The 22106-nt window shown below is 43.9% G+C and overlaps 1 protein-coding gene across 3 annotated transcripts in view; it reads left to right on the top strand.

Moving 5' to 3' along the window:
• Positions 1-2996: 2996 nt before the first annotated feature.
• The window catches only part of traf7 (TNF receptor-associated factor 7), a 42172-nt gene continuing 23062 nt past the window's right edge, over positions 2997-22106 (top strand). Inside the window, exons 1-12 of one of the 3 annotated variants that reach the window (XM_083648790.1) lie at positions 2997-3058; positions 6302-6553; positions 6922-6979; positions 7637-7725; positions 9422-9538; positions 9981-10073; positions 10339-10372; positions 11512-11728; positions 14292-14426; positions 19967-20062; positions 20930-21051; positions 22053-22106. The exon at positions 22053-22106 is cut by the window's right edge and continues 20 nt beyond it. In XM_083648790.1, coding sequence (XP_083504916.1) covers positions 6443-6553; positions 6922-6979; positions 7637-7725; positions 9422-9538; positions 9981-10073; positions 10339-10372; positions 11512-11728; positions 14292-14426; positions 19967-20062; positions 20930-21051; positions 22053-22106 — 1126 coding nt within the window. In that variant the 5' untranslated portion in view covers positions 2997-3058; positions 6302-6442. Of the gene's footprint in view, positions 3191-6301; positions 6554-6921; positions 6980-7633; positions 7726-9421; positions 9539-9980; positions 10074-10338; positions 10373-11511; positions 11729-14291; positions 14427-19966; positions 20063-20929; positions 21052-22052 lie in introns of all 3 variants that reach the window. The other 2 variants (XM_083648788.1, XM_083648789.1) reach the window with 2 other exon arrangements.

Genomic DNA, 22106 nt, shown 5'->3' with positions numbered 1-22106 from the left:
CCATTGTGCATCTAAACAGAAACCAGAACAGTGTCTCTTCTGCTCTGCAGTGACTGTGTGTGAGAGCGTGACAGAGACTGTATGTGTGTGTGTTTTGCTCTGCTGTTCACTGTGTGTGTGTGTGTGTGTGTGTGTGTGTGTGTGTGTGTGTGTGTGTGTGTGTGTGTGTGTGTGTGTATGCGGGTGCGTGTAGTAGCGAGTGGACAGTGGTGTGCTTGCAGTGACTGCATCTTATGGCCATCTGCTCTGAATAAATAAATGTTCTATACAAACTGCATTGTCCTCAGCCTCATTTTTTTTTTTTTTTTAACAGGGACAGTTGCACTTCCAAAGCCCTCCACCAGAGGGCAGCACAGCACAATAAGATAAATACTAGACTCTTGGCCTAGTTGCCTGTGTAGGTAGTTCCAGATTTTTAACAGATTTATGTTTTCAAGAGTGATAATTTTGCACTCAACATGTTAGCTATCCGGTATTTGGATTTTTCAGCATACCCAAAAATTCAATAAATATGCAAAATTATATCTGTCGGGTATCTATCTTAAATCCAATATCTTAAAACAGTCTTAAATTCCTGAGATATCACATTAACGAGCAAAAAAATGAGCGGTCGTGAGGTCACAGTGACCTTGAACTTTGACCTTTCATCACCAAAATGTAATCAGTTCATCCTTGAGTCCAAGTCGACGTTTGAGCCAAATTGAAAGAAATTCCTTCAAGGCGTTCCTGAGATATCGCGGCAACGAGCCTGTAAATGGCATTTGTGAGGTCACAGTGACCTTTAACTTTGACCTTTGACCACCAAAATCTAATCAGTTCATCCAGGGGTCCAAGTGGACGTTTGAGCCAAATTGGAAGAAATTCGGTCAAGGCGTTCCTGAGATATTGTGTTAATGAACATTGGACGGATGGATGGACGGACAACATAGGCAGACAATTTGACTTTTAGCTTTGGGGGGGGGGCACTTCTGCAGGAGCCAGATGCAAAAAAAAATGGCCATTTTACATTTGAAAATTTGTCCGTTTGAAGGCAGATTTAGAGGATTATCTAATTTTAAGGCTGGCATCATCATGGTCTCTCTCTAATTATTGTTCAATAAGTATAAAAATGGAAATATAATAAATATTAGAATATGAGTAGAATTACAGAACATTAATACTCATTATTGTATCGTTAGTAATGTAATGTATATTATATAGCGCTTCACTTTTCACTGTTGCTTTTGACCGTGCTCAAAGACACTTTACAAATACAGGATAAAACAACTTTAATGAAGAGAGAAAGTATAAAATAGATGAGAGAGAGAGAAAAAAGATTATAGGTCAAAAGCAACAGTGAAAAGGTGGGTTTTGAAGACTTTTTTGGAAAGATGACATAATGAGTATGAAGGACAATGAGCTTTGGCCTGTCCGATGTGACTGCTGGGAGGGCATTCCAGAGGGAGGGGGCGGCTGCAGCAAGGCCCTGTCAGAGGCCCCCCTGTCACAGCTTTAGCAAAGAGAGATACCTGTGATGCTTGTCAAAGTGGATATAAATTGTATGATCATATTCAGCCAGACAGTGAAATGGAGATTTACAATGGTGAGCTTTTTTTTTCTTTCTTTTTTACTACTGGGGGGACCTGGCCCCCCCATTAACTCCGCCCATGACTGACAACCTGAAACCATAATGCCTCCGGCCTGGCTATCGCCGGCGGAGGCATAAAAAGAATTCAGAAGAAAATGTGGAATTCTGAAGAATTCCAAAGAAGAATTCTGTAAAAAATTAGAATTCCAAAGAAAAATTAAAATTCCAAAGTGCATCAACTGGCCCCTCCCCTTCCAATGGACATTATCCCACAGACACTTCAAGGATTTTACTTGACATCTTACATTGACTTTTACATGGACATTATCAGGGACACAACCCCCCACCCCATCCCCCTATTAGACGTCACTTGAGGACTTACTGGACATTTACATGGACTCCACTATATGTCACTTTAAAGGTTTAAAGGTGTGATTGCTGCGCTGCATACTGCACAAAGACAAATTACTCCTTTGTAACATGTTTAATCACTGGCTATTCAAATAATCTTGAATCTCAAGTGTCCAAGCACAGGTTGCTAATAATGCATCACGTAGCTCTAGTCTAGATCTACAGCAGCAGCTGCCTGCCCTTTTTAGAGGCTGAACGTGCTGCTCTGAGCACTAAAGTTCAAAGATTGGAAGAGAAGCATGCTTTGGATATGGAGGAGGCCCAGCTAAAGACCAAGCAAGAAAAGTCTATCATTTAGATCTCATGCATATCTAATGCATATTTAATTACCAAAAAAGTGGCCCATTTTAGCTGACCTGCAGCCTAAATGTAATCGTGGAATTATTTTAATGATGAATTATTCTAACGCTATAATATGTGTGACTTATCCTACATCAATTACCTTGATTGCCTGCTACCTGGAGGCATTGATTAGTCATGTGACAAGTCACAACCTACACTGGTCTCCCCTACTGACTGTAGATTCTTGAGGGACTTTGAGAAATGCCAATTAAGCAGCCATAGGTTTAGAAGGGTTAACTTGAATAGCTCTGGGCTCTGGCTATATGATGATGACAACGACCATTATCTTTGGACATTTGAGTTGATCTGAGGGGTGACCGGGGACCGAGAATGGGAACGCACACGTAGGTACGGTCACTGTAGTTCCATTTTCTCCATCACACCACCGGACACGTGCGTCAACCGTCAAATCTCATGGTGGCTGTCGCATTATGGCTCGGTTTCTCCCAGAACCAATAACAATGCGACCCCGGTGAAAATGTGGTTTAATTGGGAATTGTCCGCTTGCAGTTGGTTTACGGAATTTACTGACAGAACCGGGTCCAATGGCAGTTCGGCGAAGTGGCTTGTGGGTGATGCAGTCCAGTAACCTGCAGGCGGTGTTCCGTTTCCAAAAGGACACCGGCGCAAGCCTACTACATGTCCCACAAGACACCGCGCGTTGTTTGAGGCGTGAGAGGGAGGGAGGAAGATTAGAGGAATTCGTTGCAGACTGCTGCGCTGTTGCAAAAAATAATGGTAAGAAGACCACAAGCTAAACCAAAGCCAAATCTGCTAACCGTAAGAATGATCATGTTTGACTACAACTGGAGTTTATTTTCTGTGTTGGAGCCAACGCGAGACTGGCTTCAGTGGAGTTAGCTAAAGATCGTAAGCGAAGTGATTGCTAATAGGGTTAGAGCTAAGCTAGCAAACAAGCCACTTAAAGCGAGCTAATGATCGCAGTAGTAAAGGGTTTTGACAAGATGTGGATACTGCGCTGTCTGTGGTCTGTTCGTTTAGTAGTAGTAAAGCTATTGTTAACTGTTTACGTTGGCGTGCGAACATTGAACGTTAGCTGCCAGGATGCAACTTGGGTTCGTTCCGTGGTGTGTGTTTGCCCGTGTTCCCCCCTCCCCTTCCAGGCTCCCCTTGACGGGAACCTCCAGGCAGCCAGGCTGTGAACAGAGAACGCAGTCGCAGTCCTGACTGCTGCCCAGTGTTATATAGGCAGTTTCTGCAACCTATGAGCTGACAGCCCGCATGCCTTTCTGTTTACACCAGTCGTTTGTTGTCTGGGTCACTGGTTTTGGCCTCTCTCTCTCAAATTCAATCTATCCTCTCTCTCTCGCTCTCTGGCAGAGAGCCAGTAGCCAGGACTTAATTGGGTTAGCCCAATCAGTCAGCCTAACTTGATGTTTGTCACTTCACCTACCATTATCAGTTGGTGACGTGTTGACGAGACTTGTTTGGACCAGTGCTGCCCTCAAACTTGGGATTCAGACAGCTAACGTTAGCTGTAAGCTATAAGCTAACAGGTTTTTGCTGCTTCAGCTGTGTGTCTGTGTGTTGTTGATATCATTTTGGAAATCCCAATGACATGGATGATGGATATGTACAATTGTAACATTTTTGAGCCAGGAACATGGTGTTAATTCTGAACTGCTTGTGTTGGCTGAATTGAGTCTCACTTGCAGGGATGCAAAACTAGTCACCTTTAGGTGACAGTCACCTTTTTCATCCCAAAATAGAGCACTTAAAGAGAATGATGCAGGTTAGACACCACTTTGCATTAATATGTGGGACTTTTATCTAGCAATTTGGATTGTCTAATTGCATCTAGACTGTTTTTTGTGAGGCATCTGGCACGCGCACATAAAAACCCACAAATCTAGCAATAACACCTGTGACAATTTTAATACACAATAATCAATAAATGTTCCCTCGGAACATTACCTCCATACGCCGACCGTCTGTCCGCCCGTCGAGATCGCTGATCGCCTATGAGAAATATCTGCCCGACCGATCACAGATCACAGATTTTTTTTAAAGCAGCTATAGCAGTCTATTATAAAACAGTTTCAATTTGACATAGAGGCCTACATTTCATGCATGAAAGTGCAGCACATTTTCTCTTTTTCTACATCAATATTTTATATTGTGTAGGCTAAAGGAAACCGCCAACATGATTTTTTGTGTGTGAGATAATTGGGGCACAAGACTGGGGAACTAAACAGCTAGAAGAATGTTCTTTATACTTCAGTCCAGTTCCCTCAGTTCAGTTTATAAAGGATAAAGGAACAAAACTGTTCTGCTTCGGGATTTCCATGTTACCAGTTCAATGCAGTTCAGTTCACTCAACAAAAATACTCTATTCCGGGATTTCCCTGTTACACAAGAAAAATAACTTTGACCCAAGGAAACTATTTTATAGAGTTATAAGCTAAAGCAGCTAAAGCTAACCGGAGCTATTAACATTACAAGGATACACGCAAATATGGTTCAAACGCGGAATTAACACCACGCAAATGCCTCGGTAGGCGGGAGGACTGGAGGTAACTTCTCTCTGCTCAAGTCACCGGCTGATTTGTGTGATTCAGGCGCGTGTTGACACTCTGCTTGGTGCAGTGTGGAGGTGAGTAAAAAAAAAACACTGACTGACGACGAACTATGCGGAGAAATGGGCTGCCTCATGTTTCTCATGTGCAGCATGATCGGCTATGCAATCGACAACAATAAAGAAATATCTACAATCAGCCGATCGCATATTTGAGGTCAAAATTGGCCCATACAGATTGCATGCAGATCGATCGGCGCACCGCTATTATTAACCATAGATAGAGCCCAAACTAAACAGAAAGTAAATCGTTGCCTTTAGGGGGAAAATGGAGCGGAGTTTTCTTTTTCTCCCGTCAATGCCAAAATGCATTCTGGGCAGTGTCAAACTATCGTACCAGACAGAGGGTCAAAATGCTGGTTTTGGTGGTAAATGATCGTACAAATACGATAATTATCATACCGTGTTTTGGAATGTTTTCTGACGTTTTCTAGTGTCGTCACAGGTGTCATCTGCACAGATGGCTTTTTGAACATGTGCATTAAATGCTACCTTTTTCTCCATATTTCTGCGCTGGGGGCATGTTTTAATTTAGTTTTAGTTTTTTGGGGATATTTTCATAAGAATCTTGATTCTGTAATTTTTTTTTTTCCTGCACCACGCTCTTTAATTTAATGATTTTGTGTCTGCCCTGGTATCTGTCACCTTTTGCACGATAGTTTAATTCCTATTGTACTTTTAATAACTATAGAAAACAATCCAGCTGATCAAAGCTAAACCGTGCGGAAAAACAATTTTATGACGCACCATATTCGCATTAACAGTTTTTTGGGGGTGGACGGACCTTGGACCTCTAGGGTGGTCCGGGGGTGTAGTCCCCCGGAATAATTGTTTCTACATTTTAAAGTTAAATGCATCAATCTGCTACACTTTGAGAGCAAAATTAACAAGACTATGGTGGGACAAATTAAACTATAGTATGGTGGGCCCCATAGTCTATCATCTAGGTAATTATCTAATCAAATGAATCAAATCATTATATTGGATTGTGTTGTTACATCCTGAGCCAGTAAAGTGAGTCAAACTTTCAACTGTAACTTGACTCTAAACATTGGATGTTTTGCTTATCTACAGTATATAAAATTGAGTATGTGGGCTCTGTCTGTTTCAAGTTATGTGTTTGGCCACAGCTATGCTGTTTTACGTGCGATCGGGGTTCTGCAGTGCTATTATTTTACTATTACGAGCTCCTAACATTAAATTAAGGTTACTTGCAAATCTGAAAAAGGGGCAGATGTGGAAACCTGAGATTCAACGAGGAAATGAACCTTTGCAGTGATAAATTCACATGAAATCTTGACTAATTCCCCCTGTATCTTTCTCACAACACCTCCTCCCCTTTACCGCTCTCTCTCTCTTCCGTCCATCCTTCCTTCTCTCCCCAGCCCCGGCGGTGGAGCTAGCTGCTGGTTCTGTGCACCGTGTGGAGCTAGCTGCTGGTTCTGTGCACCGTGTGGAGCTAGCTGCTGCTTCTGTGCACCGTGTGGAGCTAGCTGCTGCTTCTGTGCACCGAGTGTTTTCCTGTTATGAGCAGCAGTGAGACCTCTCACTACAACCCGTACCCTGAAGGAGCCGCCTCAGGCGCTGCCAGCCCCTCCAGCAGCCCCTCCACCCCCCCAGCAGACTCCAGCAGCGGGGTGAGAGACACTCCGAGAAGGATCACGATTTTCATTAAAGTCCATTGTTGTGTGTGTGTGTGTGTGCGCGCGCATGCGAAAGCAAGTTACTTTTATGAGATTTACTGGGAGGAGGATGGCAGCTGATGTATTCGTTCGTGTAATAACGTTCACAAGTATTTGATGGGGTTCATATGACTATTTTAGTTAAATGTAGCCTCATTCAGGTGAGTTTGGTCTTTATTTGAAACAGCCGATCGATCGTGACTTTTAACCCCCTTCCTTTCCTTCGCTCCTCTCTCTTTGAAATGTATCCTGCCTCCCTCTCTTCACCCATCCTTCCATTCATCAATCCATGCGTCCATCAATCCTTCCTGTCTTCGCTACAGACCAGGATGGAGGCCTCGTTTGGCCCCACCTTCTCAGCCGTGGCTGCTGGAGCTAAAGGTGAGACTGAGACGCACACGCACACGCACACGCACACACACACACACACACACACACACACAGAGTCTTTACTTTGCATCTGCAAAGTGCTGATCATCATTTTTCCTTTCCTGAATTCTTCATTGTTTTTTAAGCGTTCCTATGATTTTTCTTGTCACATGACAGGCACTGAGTTCTCCATATGGCTTGTGCGATGCATATGAATGATGCTTTGATTTTAGACTGTTTTCATTGAATTGTGTGAGGCTGTGCTTTAACAGTGATTTTACAGCAGCTAAGAGCGGTTTACGGCATGCTGCTTATTTCCTGTCAGCTACTGTATCACTGCAACAGGAAGTAAGCTGGGGGCAATTTAGAATGTTTATGTGAAGTTAAAAGTTTATGTAGAAGAAGACAGTCTGGCTTGAGAGACTTAACAGGAAGTGTAAACACAATCGGAAGTTCTGATTGGGTTTACCCTTCCTGTGACTCATAAACCTAGTCTGACTCATATGTGAGTCAAACTAGGTTTGACCAGGTGAGTCAGACTAGTTTGAGCAGGTAAAACAGCCGGCGTTTTGAACAGGAAGTCGTGACACAATGGGTCGAGTGTGCACGGCTGCATCAGGTGAATAGATCTGGTAAGTTTGGGGTCTTTTCCTTCCATGTGTCCAGCAGAGGGCTCCAGCAGCTACAAGCAGCACCGCAGAACTCCCTCCTCTTCCAGTACCCTCACCTACTCCCCCCGCGACGACGACGATGGAATGGTACACACACACACACACATCCACAGCGCCTTTTTCGTTAAAATCACGTTACTAAATAACAATTTAGAAAATGGATTGTATAACACATACATTTATCCAATCCAATATCTCATCATCTGCACAGCGTCATTCGTCATTCGCGCAAATTAGCAAAGTCGCGTTAACGCAGCTTAATGGTCATCGTGCGACCATGTCAACTTTGAACTCGCACACTCACAAAAAATGGTCAGGTCGCAGCCCTGCAGTGTTGAATGAATTGCACCATAGATGGATAGGGATGCGTACCGAGCACTGGTATTGTTTGGTACCGGTTCCTGATTGGTCGGTACGAGGAGTATTGATAAGGTCTTGGACGTTCGGTGCTCCTATCGGTATTATTATTATTTTTTTTTACCGTTCCCTAACGATGACGAAGCGGCACCGGGCCGTTTGACGTTGCGTGTTTACACTCCTGTCCTGTCACTACACCTGCGGCAGGTTTAAAAGATTTGTAGCATATTTGCAGTGTTGTGCAAGTTCACACTTCACAAGAGCTAGCTCAAAGTTCAGCTCACGCAGATTAAAATGACCTAGTTCACGTTAATAGTTCGCAATTTTGAACTTTGAACTAAACGCCCAGTCCCGAAAAATGTGCAGTTCAGTTCACGATTAGTTCATTTTAGTTAAAAAAACAAAAACAAAAAAACATCATTTATGAGCGACAGGTCAGCCAGAATGCAAAAGTAGGTCATCCGCTTCATGGCTTTCAAAATAAAACTCATTGTAACGTTAACCTTATGGATTTTGAGTAGTGCTTTATAGCCACAGTTTCACTCCATATGTAATCTTAACATCAGTATTTTGATACAAGATTTGCGGTTTCATTCATTGAAATACCTTTTTTCTCCAAAGGTGAGAATTTGAATACCTTTATTCTGAAAGTAAATTGCTGTATTTCCGTTGCTAGTCTGTTGCTGTCTTGGCACAGCCCGAAAATGTGCTCTCAACTCCACACCGCTGTGTCAGCTTGTGTGTCTCTAGCCCCTTTGACATTACACAGCCTGTGAAAGGATTATTACGCCTCGCCTCCTGTTGAAGAGAGGGACTGAGGGACTGAGGGAAAACCACCTCCAGACTGAAGTTCTACTATCAGAAATAAGTTCACCTCATTATCTGCAGTCTGTCTCGCCTGTTGTGCATTCCCTTGTGAAAAACAACCAACGTTATAGTATTCAGACTGTGCTCCTACTATAGCCTATATCGCAACTCGAGTGGCGAGTAGTCTGCAGCTGTTTGACACGCGGGCATCCAGTCAACACGCTTTCAGAATTCTCACTCTTCCCCCTTAAGAGTGACATGGGGGAAAACTACAGCCGTTTGCTCTGGTCAAAGGGCTCCAATTTAAAAAATAATTGCATATTTCTACTACATAGGTGGCCTAGATTTAATAAATCATCATAGTCACAGCGGTGAAATAGGCCTTCTCAGGAATTTAACTTGTAAGTAATAACAAAATAACTGTTTAATCTTTTCGCATCTCTTCATGTCATGTCTTTATTTTTTGCACCAAATTATGGAGAGTAGTATTGATAAGTATCGATATCGTTAAGCAGTACCGATACCGCAACAGGTATCGATAAAATCCAAACGATACCCATCCTTATAGATGGGTGAATAATGATGACTGTGACCTGTCCCCTCCTCTGCCCCCCCCCAGCCTCCCATGGGTACTCCTCGCAGGTCGGACTCAGCCATATCAGTCCGCTCACTCCATTCTGAGTCCAACATGTCTCTACGCTCCACCTTCTCTCTGCACGAAGAGGAGGAGGACACGGTATGTCGTGCATCACAGACAGACACAAATCAAACGTACACTGTAAGCAAACAGACACAGACACACACGCAGACACAAGACACACAAAACCAGAATTACAAGATGGTTTTGGTGCTGTAAGCTTCATAGTAGCAAAGGAAAAACAGTGAAAGTTAACATTGTCCAAGACTGCAGTGAGTTCAGAGTACACCGTATTATTGTATTTTATATCGTTGGAAAGCCTGATTAGTGATAGGGCTTTTTTTTATATACATATATATATATATATATTTTAATATAAAAAAAATTGCCGATCGCATATTTGAGGTCAAAATCGGCCGATACAGATTGCTTGCCGATCGATCGGTGGATGGCAAATAAACACGTGTGTGTGTGTGTGTGTGTGTGTGTGTGTGTGTGTGTGTGTGTGTGCGTGTGCGTGCGTGCGCGCGTGCGTGCGCAGGAGCCCCAGGTGTTTGCCGAGCAGCCATCAGTAAAACTGTGCTGCCAGCTGTGCTGCAGCGTCTTCAAGGACCCAGTCATCACCACATGTGGGGTGAGTTTCCTTCTTTCATTCAACTCATGTATGAGCATCCATTTTGAAGTGGTGTGCTGCGTGCGTAATGCATCGTAAGTGTGTCATAAGAATCAGATTAGAATCAGAACAGGATGCAGTAAACACAATGTGCACACAAATTTAGCTTGTCGATTCCAGGAAAATTGAATCTACGCTTCTTTCTAATAAGCTGATCTACTTGTACTGCACAGTGGCCTTCAAGTCAAGTTGCTCATAAAATGTTTTTCCTTCCTCTGTCCCTCAGCACACCTTCTGCAGACGATGTGCCTTGACTTCAGGTGAGACTTGATTCAAGTTGATCCTGTATCCTGTACACATATAAAAAAGAAAATCACTCTTAAAGGGACAGCTCACCCTAAAATCCAAATTACATATTTTTCCTCTCACCTGTAGTGCTATTTATCCATCTATATCGTTTTGGGATAGTTGCCTGGGTTTTGGAGATATCGGCTGTAGAGATGTCTGCCTTCTCTCCAATACAATGGAACTGGATGGCACTCGGCTTGTGGTGCTCGAAGCACCAAAAAATACATTTGAAAAACTCTACAGCATTGTCTCTTTCCAGAAATCATGAGCCGGTTACTCAAGATAATGCGCAGACTTTGTTGTGAGCAGTTTCATGTAGGAACTACTTTATTTTGCAGTCTCATGTAGGAACTAGCTAGCAGCTAGCGGGTGTGGTTCGGTCAGAAGAAAATAGTTTCTCCATGAAACTGCTCATAACAAGGTCTGTGGATTATCTTGAGTAACGGGGTCATTATTTCTGGAAAGAGACATTGCTGTTGAGTTTATCAAATGTATTTCTTTGGCACTTTGAGCACCACAAGCCGAGTGCCATCCAGTTCCATTGTATTGGAGAGAAGGCAGAAACTCTGCTGCCGATATCTCCAAAACTCAGGCAACTACCACAAAACGATACAGATGGATAAATAGCACTAGAGGTGAGAGGGAATATATGTATTTTGGATTTTAGGGTGAGCTGTTCTTTTAATTATTCCTTATACCTTTTTAAATGTTTTTTTCTTATTGCTGAAACTCAATGCTTGCTAGGCAAAAATTGAATGCGTATTATCAAAACATGTTCTAGATACACCAGGATAGATTTGACATCTGTCATCTAGTCACCTGTGCACTGCTTTATGAGTCATCTAGTCACCTGTGCACTGCTTTATGAGTCATCTAGTCACCTGTGCACTGCTTTATGAGTCATCTAGTCACCTGTGCACTGCTTTATGAGTCATCTAGTCACCTGTGCACTGCTTTATGAGTCATCTAGTCACCTGTGCACTGCTTTATGAGTCATCTAGTCACCTGTGCACTGCTTTATGAGTGACTTGTGATGTAAGACACTTTGAATGTGAAAGAAGGTTCTGCTAAAAGCCTCCAAAGTGACACGTCGACTCGTTGTGTTTGGCAGACAAGTGCCCGGTGGACACGGCCAAGCTGACGGTGGTGGTGAACAACATCGCGGTGGCCGAGCAGATCGGAGAGCTGTTCGTCCACTGTAAATATGGCTGCCGCGCCACGCCCAGCGCCGCCGCGGGCGCCTCGGCCTCCACGGTGGCCGGGAAGCCCGGAGCGTTCGAGGTGGACCCCCTCGGCTGCCCGTTCACCATCAAGCTGACCACACGCAAGTAAGGACTGAAGGAGGACAGGGCAGAAAGAAGTGAAGGGAGAGTGTGGAAAGTCAGATTTGATAGGCTAACGCAGGGGTTCCCAAACCTCAGAATGCCGCGGCCCACTTTGAAATGTGAAAATCTTCCGGGCCCCGACCCAACCCTTTAATCCCAACTCTGATCAACACACGAGACTAAGATGATGTTTTTATATTATATATATTTTATTTGGTTAACAGAGCATGTGAACACGGGCATAACTTACTGACACCTAGCATATTATGCTTCGTAGCAATGGATGCCTTAGGTCAGCGTTTCTCAACTGGTGGGTCGCGACCCAAAGGTGGGTCGCGGGGCCGTTTTGATTTTTTTTTTTTTTTTCATATTTCATTTGAGTTAAATTCAGATTATTGAAACTGGATTAGCCTGACCAGTTTTACTTGTTTAACAAGCTGAAGCATATGCTCTGCCTGTAATTCAAGAGAAGTCTGCCTTTTCATTTCATATTTAATTTTAGTTCAATTCAGATGATTGAAACTGGATTAGCATGGACCCAGTTTAATTAAACGTTATGACCAGTTTAACTAAAAAGCATATAGCCTGCCTGTGATTCCTTTTTATTTCATATTAGTTAAATTCAGACTACTGAAACTGGATTAGCATGACCAGGTTAACTGTTTTATTATTATTAACTTGTTTAAAAACATATAGGCATGTAATTCAAGATAAGTCTGCCTTTTATTTCATATTTCATAGAGTTCAAATAAGACTTTCTGAGCATGACCAGTTTGACTTGTTTAAATTTAAAAACATATAGGCCTGTAATTCAAGTCTGCCTTATTTCAATTGGTTTTTAGCCCTAGTTGCACTTCTGTTGCACTTTTTTGTTCATTTGAGGTTTATAACAGTGCATGAAGGCATTGTATATTAAATTAATGCGCTATTTTTTGTGCAATAAATTTGAGTGGTTTAAAAAAAATCAGAAATTTGGGTCGCGACTTCATGACAAGGCAAATAGTGGGTCCTGAGGCTACACCAGTTGAGAACCACTGCCTTAGGTCATCTAGTTTGCTACAGCCATTTGATTGCCTGTGAAAATCGGGAGTGTTGGCAGATCACTCGTGGCCCTCCCCTGCAGTACCTCCAAGGCCCACTAATGGCAATCACTGGGTAATTCCTCTCTCCCGGTGTGATTTTTGTCCCCCACCAAAGGCAGGGTTCCGACAGTCATGGAAAACCTGGAAAAGTCATGGAATTTCAAAATCTAATTTTCCAGGCCTGGAAAAGTCATGGAATTATTAAAATCCTTGAAAGTTTTGGACAAGTCAATGACTTGTGTAGTGTGTAATGAAATTAATCGTCGGTGATCTTCCGTGGATAATCTTCCACGTAATGTAATGTACCCTTTGGGTAGACGCTACCGCTCCATTAAATGCTCCACCACTCGCTTTGCGAGAAGCTTTTACCCGAGTGCTGTGCGTAGTTTGAACGATCACAAATCTAAACGGTAGATCTCTGTTGCCTAGACCACCTAGACACACCTAGACCTTTATTTTTTTTGGTATTTTCTTTTGTATAAGATGTCTTATACTGGTCTTCTCATGCAATTAATCCTTGCTTAGGCACTTTACTACTGTGCACTTTATGTCTGACTGTGCACTTTGTTTGCTCCTGCACTTTAATAAGTGAGCTGGATGACTCGGGCCTTTATCCACAGATGTACCTATCTCCTTTTATTATTTTATTGTTTTATTCTCTTATTTTATCTTATTTACTTTTTAAACCTTTTTACTGTCTGTCTATTTATATGCTATGTTATGTTGTCATGACTTGTCATATTTGTGTCTATGTTTTAAGCTCTTGCACCCCAATTCCAATGTAGTTTCGACTGCAAATGGTAAATAAACTGACTCTCTGACTCTGACAACAGCAAATTTATTTTCTGTAGCTGTTGACATAATGTAGCTCTGTGTCGATTCTAGTGCTTCTTGTATTTTATATTAATATATATATATTATATATATAACCCTAACCCTATGGAAAATGTGTGTTTTCTTGCAATAGCTTCCATGTAATGTGACACAGTGACTCTCAAGCACTAAAATCCAAGGAAGAGTTGTATCCTGTTTGTGCAGTGTAGTAATACTTTCTGGTATTGATGCAGTCACCTCCTCACATTACATGGAAATTATAATATGCATCTTTTAAAAGTTATGGACACGTTTTGAAATTCATCCATGAGAATGTGTGGGAATCCTGTCTCCATCCGTCCATCTGTCTGTCTGTTAGTTAGTTAGTTAGGTGGATCTACATCACTGTTTACATGTTTACCATTGCTTGTTCTGGATATGGTGGAATCAGTTTGGATGCCATTGCTGACCATTTCTCCTCTCCTTTTTTCCATATTGCTCCCTCTTGACCCATCCCTCATGCCCTCTCCTCCCATCTGTCCCCTCTGTCTCTGTTTCTCTCCTCCTGTCCGTCCCCTTTGTCTCTTTCCCCTCTCCTCCCATCTGTCCCCTCTGTCTCTCTCCTCCTGTCCGTCCCCTCTGTCTCTCTCCTCCTGTCCATCTCTCTCCAGAGAACATGAGGTGAGCTGTGACTACAGGCCGGTGCGCTGCCCCAACAACCCATCCTGCCCTCCACTGCTCACCATGAACCTGGAGGCTCACCTCAAAGAGTGTGAGCATATCAAATGTCCCCACTCCAAATATGGGTGAGTTACACACACACACACACACACACACACACACACACACACACACACACACACACACACACACACACACACACACATTATTATTAATTAATACACAGGACAAGATGTTACTATCCCTTGTGCCAAAATCCGAGGAAAAACACATTTAGAAGCCCAATCCAGAATAAAACAAGCTAACAGGCTAACAAACTAATAAACAAGACACAAATCACCAGTTACCTACCCTAGCCAACAGCAGTATGAAGCATGTCATTGGGGTTTTCAAGTGGGCACCTTCCTTCACCGACGTTTCGTTAAGTTAGGCCCACGACACCTCAAGAAGGCTTAACGGTGTAATCCAGCGTCCTGGAAACACCCCCCTCCATGCTACCACCGCACAACTGCATATTACCTCACTATCTAAGCCTAGCTATCCAGGGCGATTCGGTATGACATTCCTGACTACACCACCACTGTCAATGATTCAGCCCAGTTGATGCGGACCGTTAATCATGACCACCAACAAACAATCCCTAACTACACCACCACTGTCAATGATTCAGCCCTGTTGATGCGGACCGTTAATCATGACCAACAAACAATCCCTAACTACACCACCACCGTCAATGATTCAGCCCTGTTGATGCGGACCGTTAATCATGACCAACAACAAACAATCCCTAACTACACCACCACTGTCAATGATTCAGCCCTGTTGATGCGGACCGTTAATCATGACCAACAACAAACAATCAATCTGACCTTAGCGAGCTCCCCAGCTAGCATGTTTCCTCCTTATCCACAGCCATTCACTTGCTCGTTCTGCTGCCTGAGACATGTTGCTAACCGCAAGTTTCAGGCTCCGTCCCCGAATGCCCAACTCAGTTAGTAAGGCAATAACGGACTTTGCCACAAAACCACGGCAGCCCACCTCTACAGGCCGCACTCGAGCCCTCCAACCTCGCTGCTCTGCCTCTGCTGCCATTTCAGCATACCTAGCTTTCTTGCGCTCATAAGCCTCCTCAACTCGATCTTCCCACGGGACTGTGAGTTCGATAAAATAAACTCTCTTCTCTACCTCAGACCACAGTAACAAGTCCGGACGTAGCCGGGTGCTAACTATATATGCTGGGATGACTAGCTGTTCATTCAAGTCAACCCTCATTTCCCAGGCTCCACCTACACTTAGCTGCCCTAACTTGTGCCTGACCTTAATTGGTCTAATCTTTTCTCCCTCACGTACAAATTTGATCTGTCTATTCTCTTTGCTAGCAACTAGAGAATTTACTTCTAGCCGCTTTTCCTCAACTGCAGCTGCCAAACATTTCAACACCTGGTTGTGACGCCAGGTGTATCGCCCCTGGGAGAGACTGACCTTACACCCTGACAGTATATGCCTCAATGTACATACACTAGAACACAACGGGCAGGCACCATCCTCGCCCAACCACTGATTTAAGTTCTGGGGAGATGGCAGCACATCATAAGTAGCCCCTAGAATAAATCTAATTCTGCTGGCCTCCATGCTCCACAACTCTCTCCACTTCAACTTTCTCTTCTCTACACTCTCCCAGTTCACCCACTGTCCTTGCTTTGCCTGCGACACTGCCTTAGTACATCTTACTGCCTCCTCTTGCCTATGTACTTCTTCAACTACCATCTTCCTCTTTTCTATTACTGATGCCTTGTTCCACACAGGTTTCCCTATGCACAACCCTAAGCCTCCACGCCCATGCTGCACCTGACCTATGATATCCCTGTGTCTAAGAGCTGACTGTGCTTGCTGTACTGCCTCCTTTGGGTTCCACTTCCTCCCTGTTTTAACTGTGGGCGCTACACTCCTAACCACTGGATCCTTTGACTGAGTCAGAGTCATTTCCAGTCTAACCTTAGCACACTTGAACTCCTCTGTCAGGCTAGATAATGGCAATTCCAATATGCCTTTCCCATATAAGGCTACACTGCTTAGGCAGCGTGGGACTCCGAGCCATTTTCTAATGAATGAGTTAATCATCCTTTCTAGCTTTTCTACCTTTGAAAGGGGAACCTCATACACTGTCAGTGGCCACATCAACCGAGGCAACAATCCAAACTGCAAACACCACAACTTTAACTTTCCTGGGAGCCCTGACTTGTCTATACTTGAAATACCTTGAATCATTTCCTGCCTCACCTCCTCAAACTGTCCCTTATCACTGAGACTTGCATCATACCATCTTCCCAAACTCTTGACTGGTTTCTCTAACACTGTAGGCACCACCTCATTATTTATAACAAACTTCTTACCTACTACCCTCCCTTTAATGATTGAAATACTCCTGGACTTACTTGGCTTCACTTTCATTCTAGCCCACTGCAGATTACTATTTAACTTATCCAACAATCTGCTAGTACATGGAGCGGTTGACGTCATAGTCGTCATGTCATCCATGTATGCCCTAATTGGAGGGAGCCGCAGCCCTCCCTGCAGCCTTTCTCCACCCACTACCCATTTTGAAGCCCTAATAATGATCTCCATTGCCATGGTAAAAGCTAATGGGGAAATTGTACACCCTGCCATAATGCCTATCTCCAGCTGCTGCCAAGCTGTAGTGTACTCTGCTGTGGTAAAGCAGAGTTGAATATCTAAGAAGTAGGCTTTAACTAAGCTCTTTATACTACCTGGCACTCTAAAGAAATCAAAGGCCTCCCATAACAGACTATGCGGCACTGACCCGAAAGCATTAGCCAGGTCCAAGAATACTACATGCAGGTCTCTCTTCTCACGCCTAGCTGACTGGATTTGGTGCCAGATCATGCTGGTGTGCTCTAAGCACCCGGAGAAGCCGGGAATTCCAGCCTTTTGCACCGAAGTATCTATTAGCCTATTCTTTTCTAGATAACTAGACAGCCTCTGTGCCACAACACTAAAGAAAACCTTCCCTTCAACATTAAGTAGACTGATAGGTCTAAACTGACTTATCTCTAACGAGTCCCTTTCTTTAGGAATGAAGATTCCCCCTGCTCTACGCCATGCCTTAGGAATAACCTGCTTCTTCCAGACTACCTTCATCAGCTTCCATAGAAACTGCAACACATCTGGAGCACTCTTATACAGCCGGTAGGGGACTCCATTAGGACCCGGGGCTGAAGAGGCCCTTGCACGTCTCACTACTTCTTGAACTTCTTTCCACCTTGGTGGGCTATCATCACACTGGCTCTCTATTTCACCAATAGGTGGAATATCAGCTGGGACTGTCATCTCTCTAAACCTTTCCCTATCTTTGTGAACCTCCTCCAAATATTCCTCAAGCTTCTGCTTAGGTACCATAAGGCTACCATTATTTTCCTTACTAAACAATGACTTCACAAATCTAAATGGATTCTTATAGAATGCTATTCTAGCTCGCTCTTTCTTTTTCCTATTTTTCCTAATGCTCTCTGCTCTTCTTAAAACTGCCAACCGATCCCTCACATCTGACTGCAAGCAATCAATGCCTTCCTTCTCAACCTCTGTAGCTTTCCTCCACTGCCTCTTAAGCTGTCTTCTCTCCTGGATAAGTCTATCTATCTCTTGTTGGCGCCTAGATTTAACTACCTCACCCTCTAGTTTCTTCCTTTTCTCAAAGACGCCAAACCTTTCCTTACCATAATCATAAATACAATCTCCCATTTTCTCCAACTTACTCTCAGCAGTTCCTTTAAGCTTCTCTAACATCCTAACCAAATCACTATTGATATCTTCCCACTTCCTACTTTCCGCTGCACCTGGCCACTTAACTCTAGGCTTCTGACCGCTAATCTTCTCCCTTTTTGGCTGGCTGGCCTCTCTGCTTTCCTCGGTGCTAGGACCTGCCTCAACATCAGGGGTGCTGATGTCCTGCGAGCTGTGGGTTACTTCCTGTCGCTGGACTTCACCCGACTGACTTGATAAACTTCTTAAGAAATAATTATCAATGCGGGGTCCCTGTGTTCCCTCTACCAAGCACCTCTTCCTGCCTTGATGGATTCTAAGGCCCCTCAAAGTTGTTACCTTCTGCCAGCCACACAAGCAAACCTGACGCTTCTTTCCATCTACATCTGAACTAGTGGCTTCCACTGACATGTTTTCCCTACTCATAGTCAAGTCCGTTCCAGAGTCAATAACCGTGTCAACCATAGGTGAGTCATCTTCCGCCCCCGCTCTCGCAGACTCTAGGGGTGTTTTTTCATAATTCTGTTTCGTAGCAAGTTTGGGTGTAACCAATGGCCTATTGGCCTTGGCTACTGCCACAATGAGCAGCTAACCCATTGCAGCCCCGGTGGGGTCTAATCCCTCCTGTCAGCTGTCTTTCCATGCTGTCACTAGGTCTTTCCCTAGTTGTCAGAGAGAGTTGTCACACACACATTAGCCACTTCTTAACATGCAGTGGAATCCGTATTATAACCTGCTCCTAGACGGTTGGCCTGCATGTTAAACAACAATTAGCCGGCCTACGCGCACTCCCGTGATTCCGTATCTTATTCACCTCGACCGCCGGTATAAGATCCGCTTCCACGCAATCGCAGCTGCTGTTAAACAGTGGCAGGTCATTATCCGCAGATCCGTCTGAGTGGGCGGGTGTGACTCACTTCACTTCACGTTCACTAGTTTATTAATTAATGAATCGTTCGGGCAATCGCTTATATCAACGAGCAAACTCACGGTTTCCTCAAGTGCTGCAAAAAGGGCTTGAATTGTTTGGCCGTGTGACCCCAACGCGCTTCAGCTGCAGGCAGCCAGGTCCTGTGCATCAGGAGGGACACTTACTGCTGTGCGGCTTGCTTGCTCCCATGTCAGAAAAAGCCTAACTTTTGTGGGGAGAAATACATTGAAAACTAGTCAGATATGACTTGAATGCCACTTGTAAAATAAATCACCCACAGTGATTGACGACAGTCCGACCACTATTTTGACTGGGCGGCTTTATGTAGCCTAACAAAGGCGAAGCACTCATTTTTGGCACATTGCCACCCCTCGTTGTCGGAATGGACTCCATTAAAACTGCATGTTTTTTGAAGTCTCCAGATTTGTCGCTAACGTGATGCAGCCAATTCTATTGTGTGAGGCAGCCATTTGAGGCAGGCAGTGTTGTGTGACTGTGCGTCCACACTGCGGAGAGGATAGGAGCTGACTGACTGATAGGCTATCAAACTTTTGTGGAGAGAAATACATTTAAAACTAGTCAGATATGACTCGAATGCCACTTGTAAAATAAATCACCCACAGTGATTGACGACAGTGAGTGCGACCACTATTTTGACTGCCTCATTTTTGGCACAATGCCACCCCCTCGTTGTCGGAATGGACTGTTAAAACGGCATGTTTTTGAATGGAGTTTGGTTACAAATTCGCTAAAGCTGTTTCCTATCACATTTCTTGTTTTTGATACATGCTACCGCATGAGTGCCTCATGAAGTCAGGTCCTCACTTTCTTACATCTACAATGTCTCAAAGTGTCTCATGAAGTCAGGTCCTCACTTTCTTACATGCATACAGAATTTCATGCACTTGTTCTCCATCTTGCTCTAACCGCCAACCCTTCCTCTCGTCTCTCCAGGTGTACGTTCATCGGCAACCAGGACACGTATGAAACGCACCTGGAGGTGTGCAAGTTCGAGGGGCTGAAGGAGTTCCTGCAGCAAACGGATGACAGGTCAATCACCTGCTACTCTTCTGCACATCAAAGTCCACGTGTCACTTGGAAACAACATTGCAGGACACTTTGTTATAGCTGAAAACAACATGAACATTGTCTTTTTATAACCACCCCACCAGCCCTCGTTGCCCAGTGATCTGCTACGTTGCTTTTTGTTTGATCTGAATGGCAAAGAGCTAACAGAGCTTATGAACAGAGGCACATTGTATGCATGCAAAAACAATAAACTATATATAATAAGTATAATAAGAGTATATCAACATGCTGAAGCTGCCTGGTTAAATAACTCTTTTCTGGCTTCATACATTATTTTCTTTTTACCGTACTTCCGTTATCTCTCTTGCCTTTGCCTTTGACATACAGGGAAGTCTAAGTTTAAGAAGTACAAGGTTGCGTAATAGCATACCTCGCGTGACCACTGATAGCAGGTGCGTCACCGTGTGTAAAACTATCGTGCATTTAATTTGACAACTTTCTGAAGTGTCGAGCCGAGCGCTTATTTGAATCGATGAAGACATGTCTGTTAGGGTTAATACTCGTGTCAGTGCCCCTGAGCAAGGCAGTGGCAAAAGAACGGGAGTTGGTCAGGCCTGAGAGGAGTTGTGCCCCTCCCTCCTCCCATAGCGTTGGAAAGCCTAACAGTGGAGAACATCCAGTTGGGCTTGTGTGCTCTGAGGAGGACGACCTAATATATATATATATATATATATATATATATATATATATATATTATATAGGTTACTCCTGATTGCCCTGTACCTATGGTTTACTATTGTTACAATAGTTTTATGCTGGACATATATCAGTATTTCAGAAGGTTCTGTGATCCACATGTGAGAGAACTGTGACCTTTCCCCCTGTTAGGTTCCATGAGATGCAGCTGACCCTGGCCCAGAAGGACCAGGACATTGCCTTCTTGCGCTCCATGTTGGGCAAACTGTCTGAGAAACTGGACCAGCTAGAGAAGAACCTGGAGCTGAAGTTTGGTAAGTGGAGTGGAGAGGAAGTGGAGAGGAAATGCTACGGCTTTGTGTTGCTTTACTTCCCTGTTGAAGCAGGCAGATTGAAGAAGAAGAAGAACATTCTTAGTTACAGCAACAGCCTGGGGGAATAGCTGCAGTCACACACTCACATCTGGAAACTGTACAGCAGTACAAGCACTGCTGGCCACTGAGCAGCTCTACTGCTTCAAACCGGTCTATACGTGTACGTTGTTGTATGTTTGTTTAGCTTCTCCTTGCCCAATTACAAGCGACCCAGGGCTTATCAACAAAAGTCACATGGACTCACAGATAGCTTGATTATTGGACTGAGTTTTGGTAACCTGTCGTCCCACAAGGTTAAAGGGATACACCAACTTTTTGGGACTTTCGCACATTTGCCATAGCGCCCATACATAACTAAGATGCACAATGCCTTTACCAGCACTCTCCGTGCAGTACACGGTGAGCTACAGTCGTCCAGTTAGTTATATCGCCAATGAATTGGAGGAAACGGTACAACCGTTCAAAGGCACCAAAAACACACTTTTCGAACAGTGCCAAAAAGCTCTATGTACATGTTGTGACTTGGGTACTCACCACGCGATGAAATAATAATCCATAGTTACGTGAAACGTCATTTTCGTAGTAATTCACACACCGAGAACTCAAGTTACTTCCTTGTTTGCCTGTACACAGCGCATGAGCTGTGCGCCTGGAGGCCATGTTTAGAAACTAGTTCCAGGCTATCTATTTACCTTTTTTTTTTTAAAAAGCGTTTCTCTGCATTTTGGATGAATATCTCATCTCGTGGTGAGTACCCGAGTTAGGTACATTCTGCTAATGGTCTTACCCAGAATGCCTCAGACTGAGGAGGTAGCGGTTCGGTGCCTTGCTCAAGAGCACTTGGCTGTTGAGGGACAAATATTGACAGATTTGTTTTGTGACCGGTCTCTTACAAACTTTGTGTGTGTGTGTGTGTGTGTGTGTGTGTGTGTGTGTTTCAGATGTACTGGATGAGAACCAGAGTAAGCTGAGTGAGGACCTGATGGAGTTCCGTA

The sequence above is a fragment of the Poromitra crassiceps genome (genome assembly GCF_964638095.1).
Source record: "Poromitra crassiceps genome assembly, chromosome: 13".
NCBI classification, from domain to species: Eukaryota; Metazoa; Chordata; class Actinopteri; order Beryciformes; family Melamphaidae; genus Poromitra; species Poromitra crassiceps.
The sequence above is the reverse complement of the archived record's forward strand: the minus strand, read 5'-3'. Positions and strand labels throughout refer to the sequence as shown.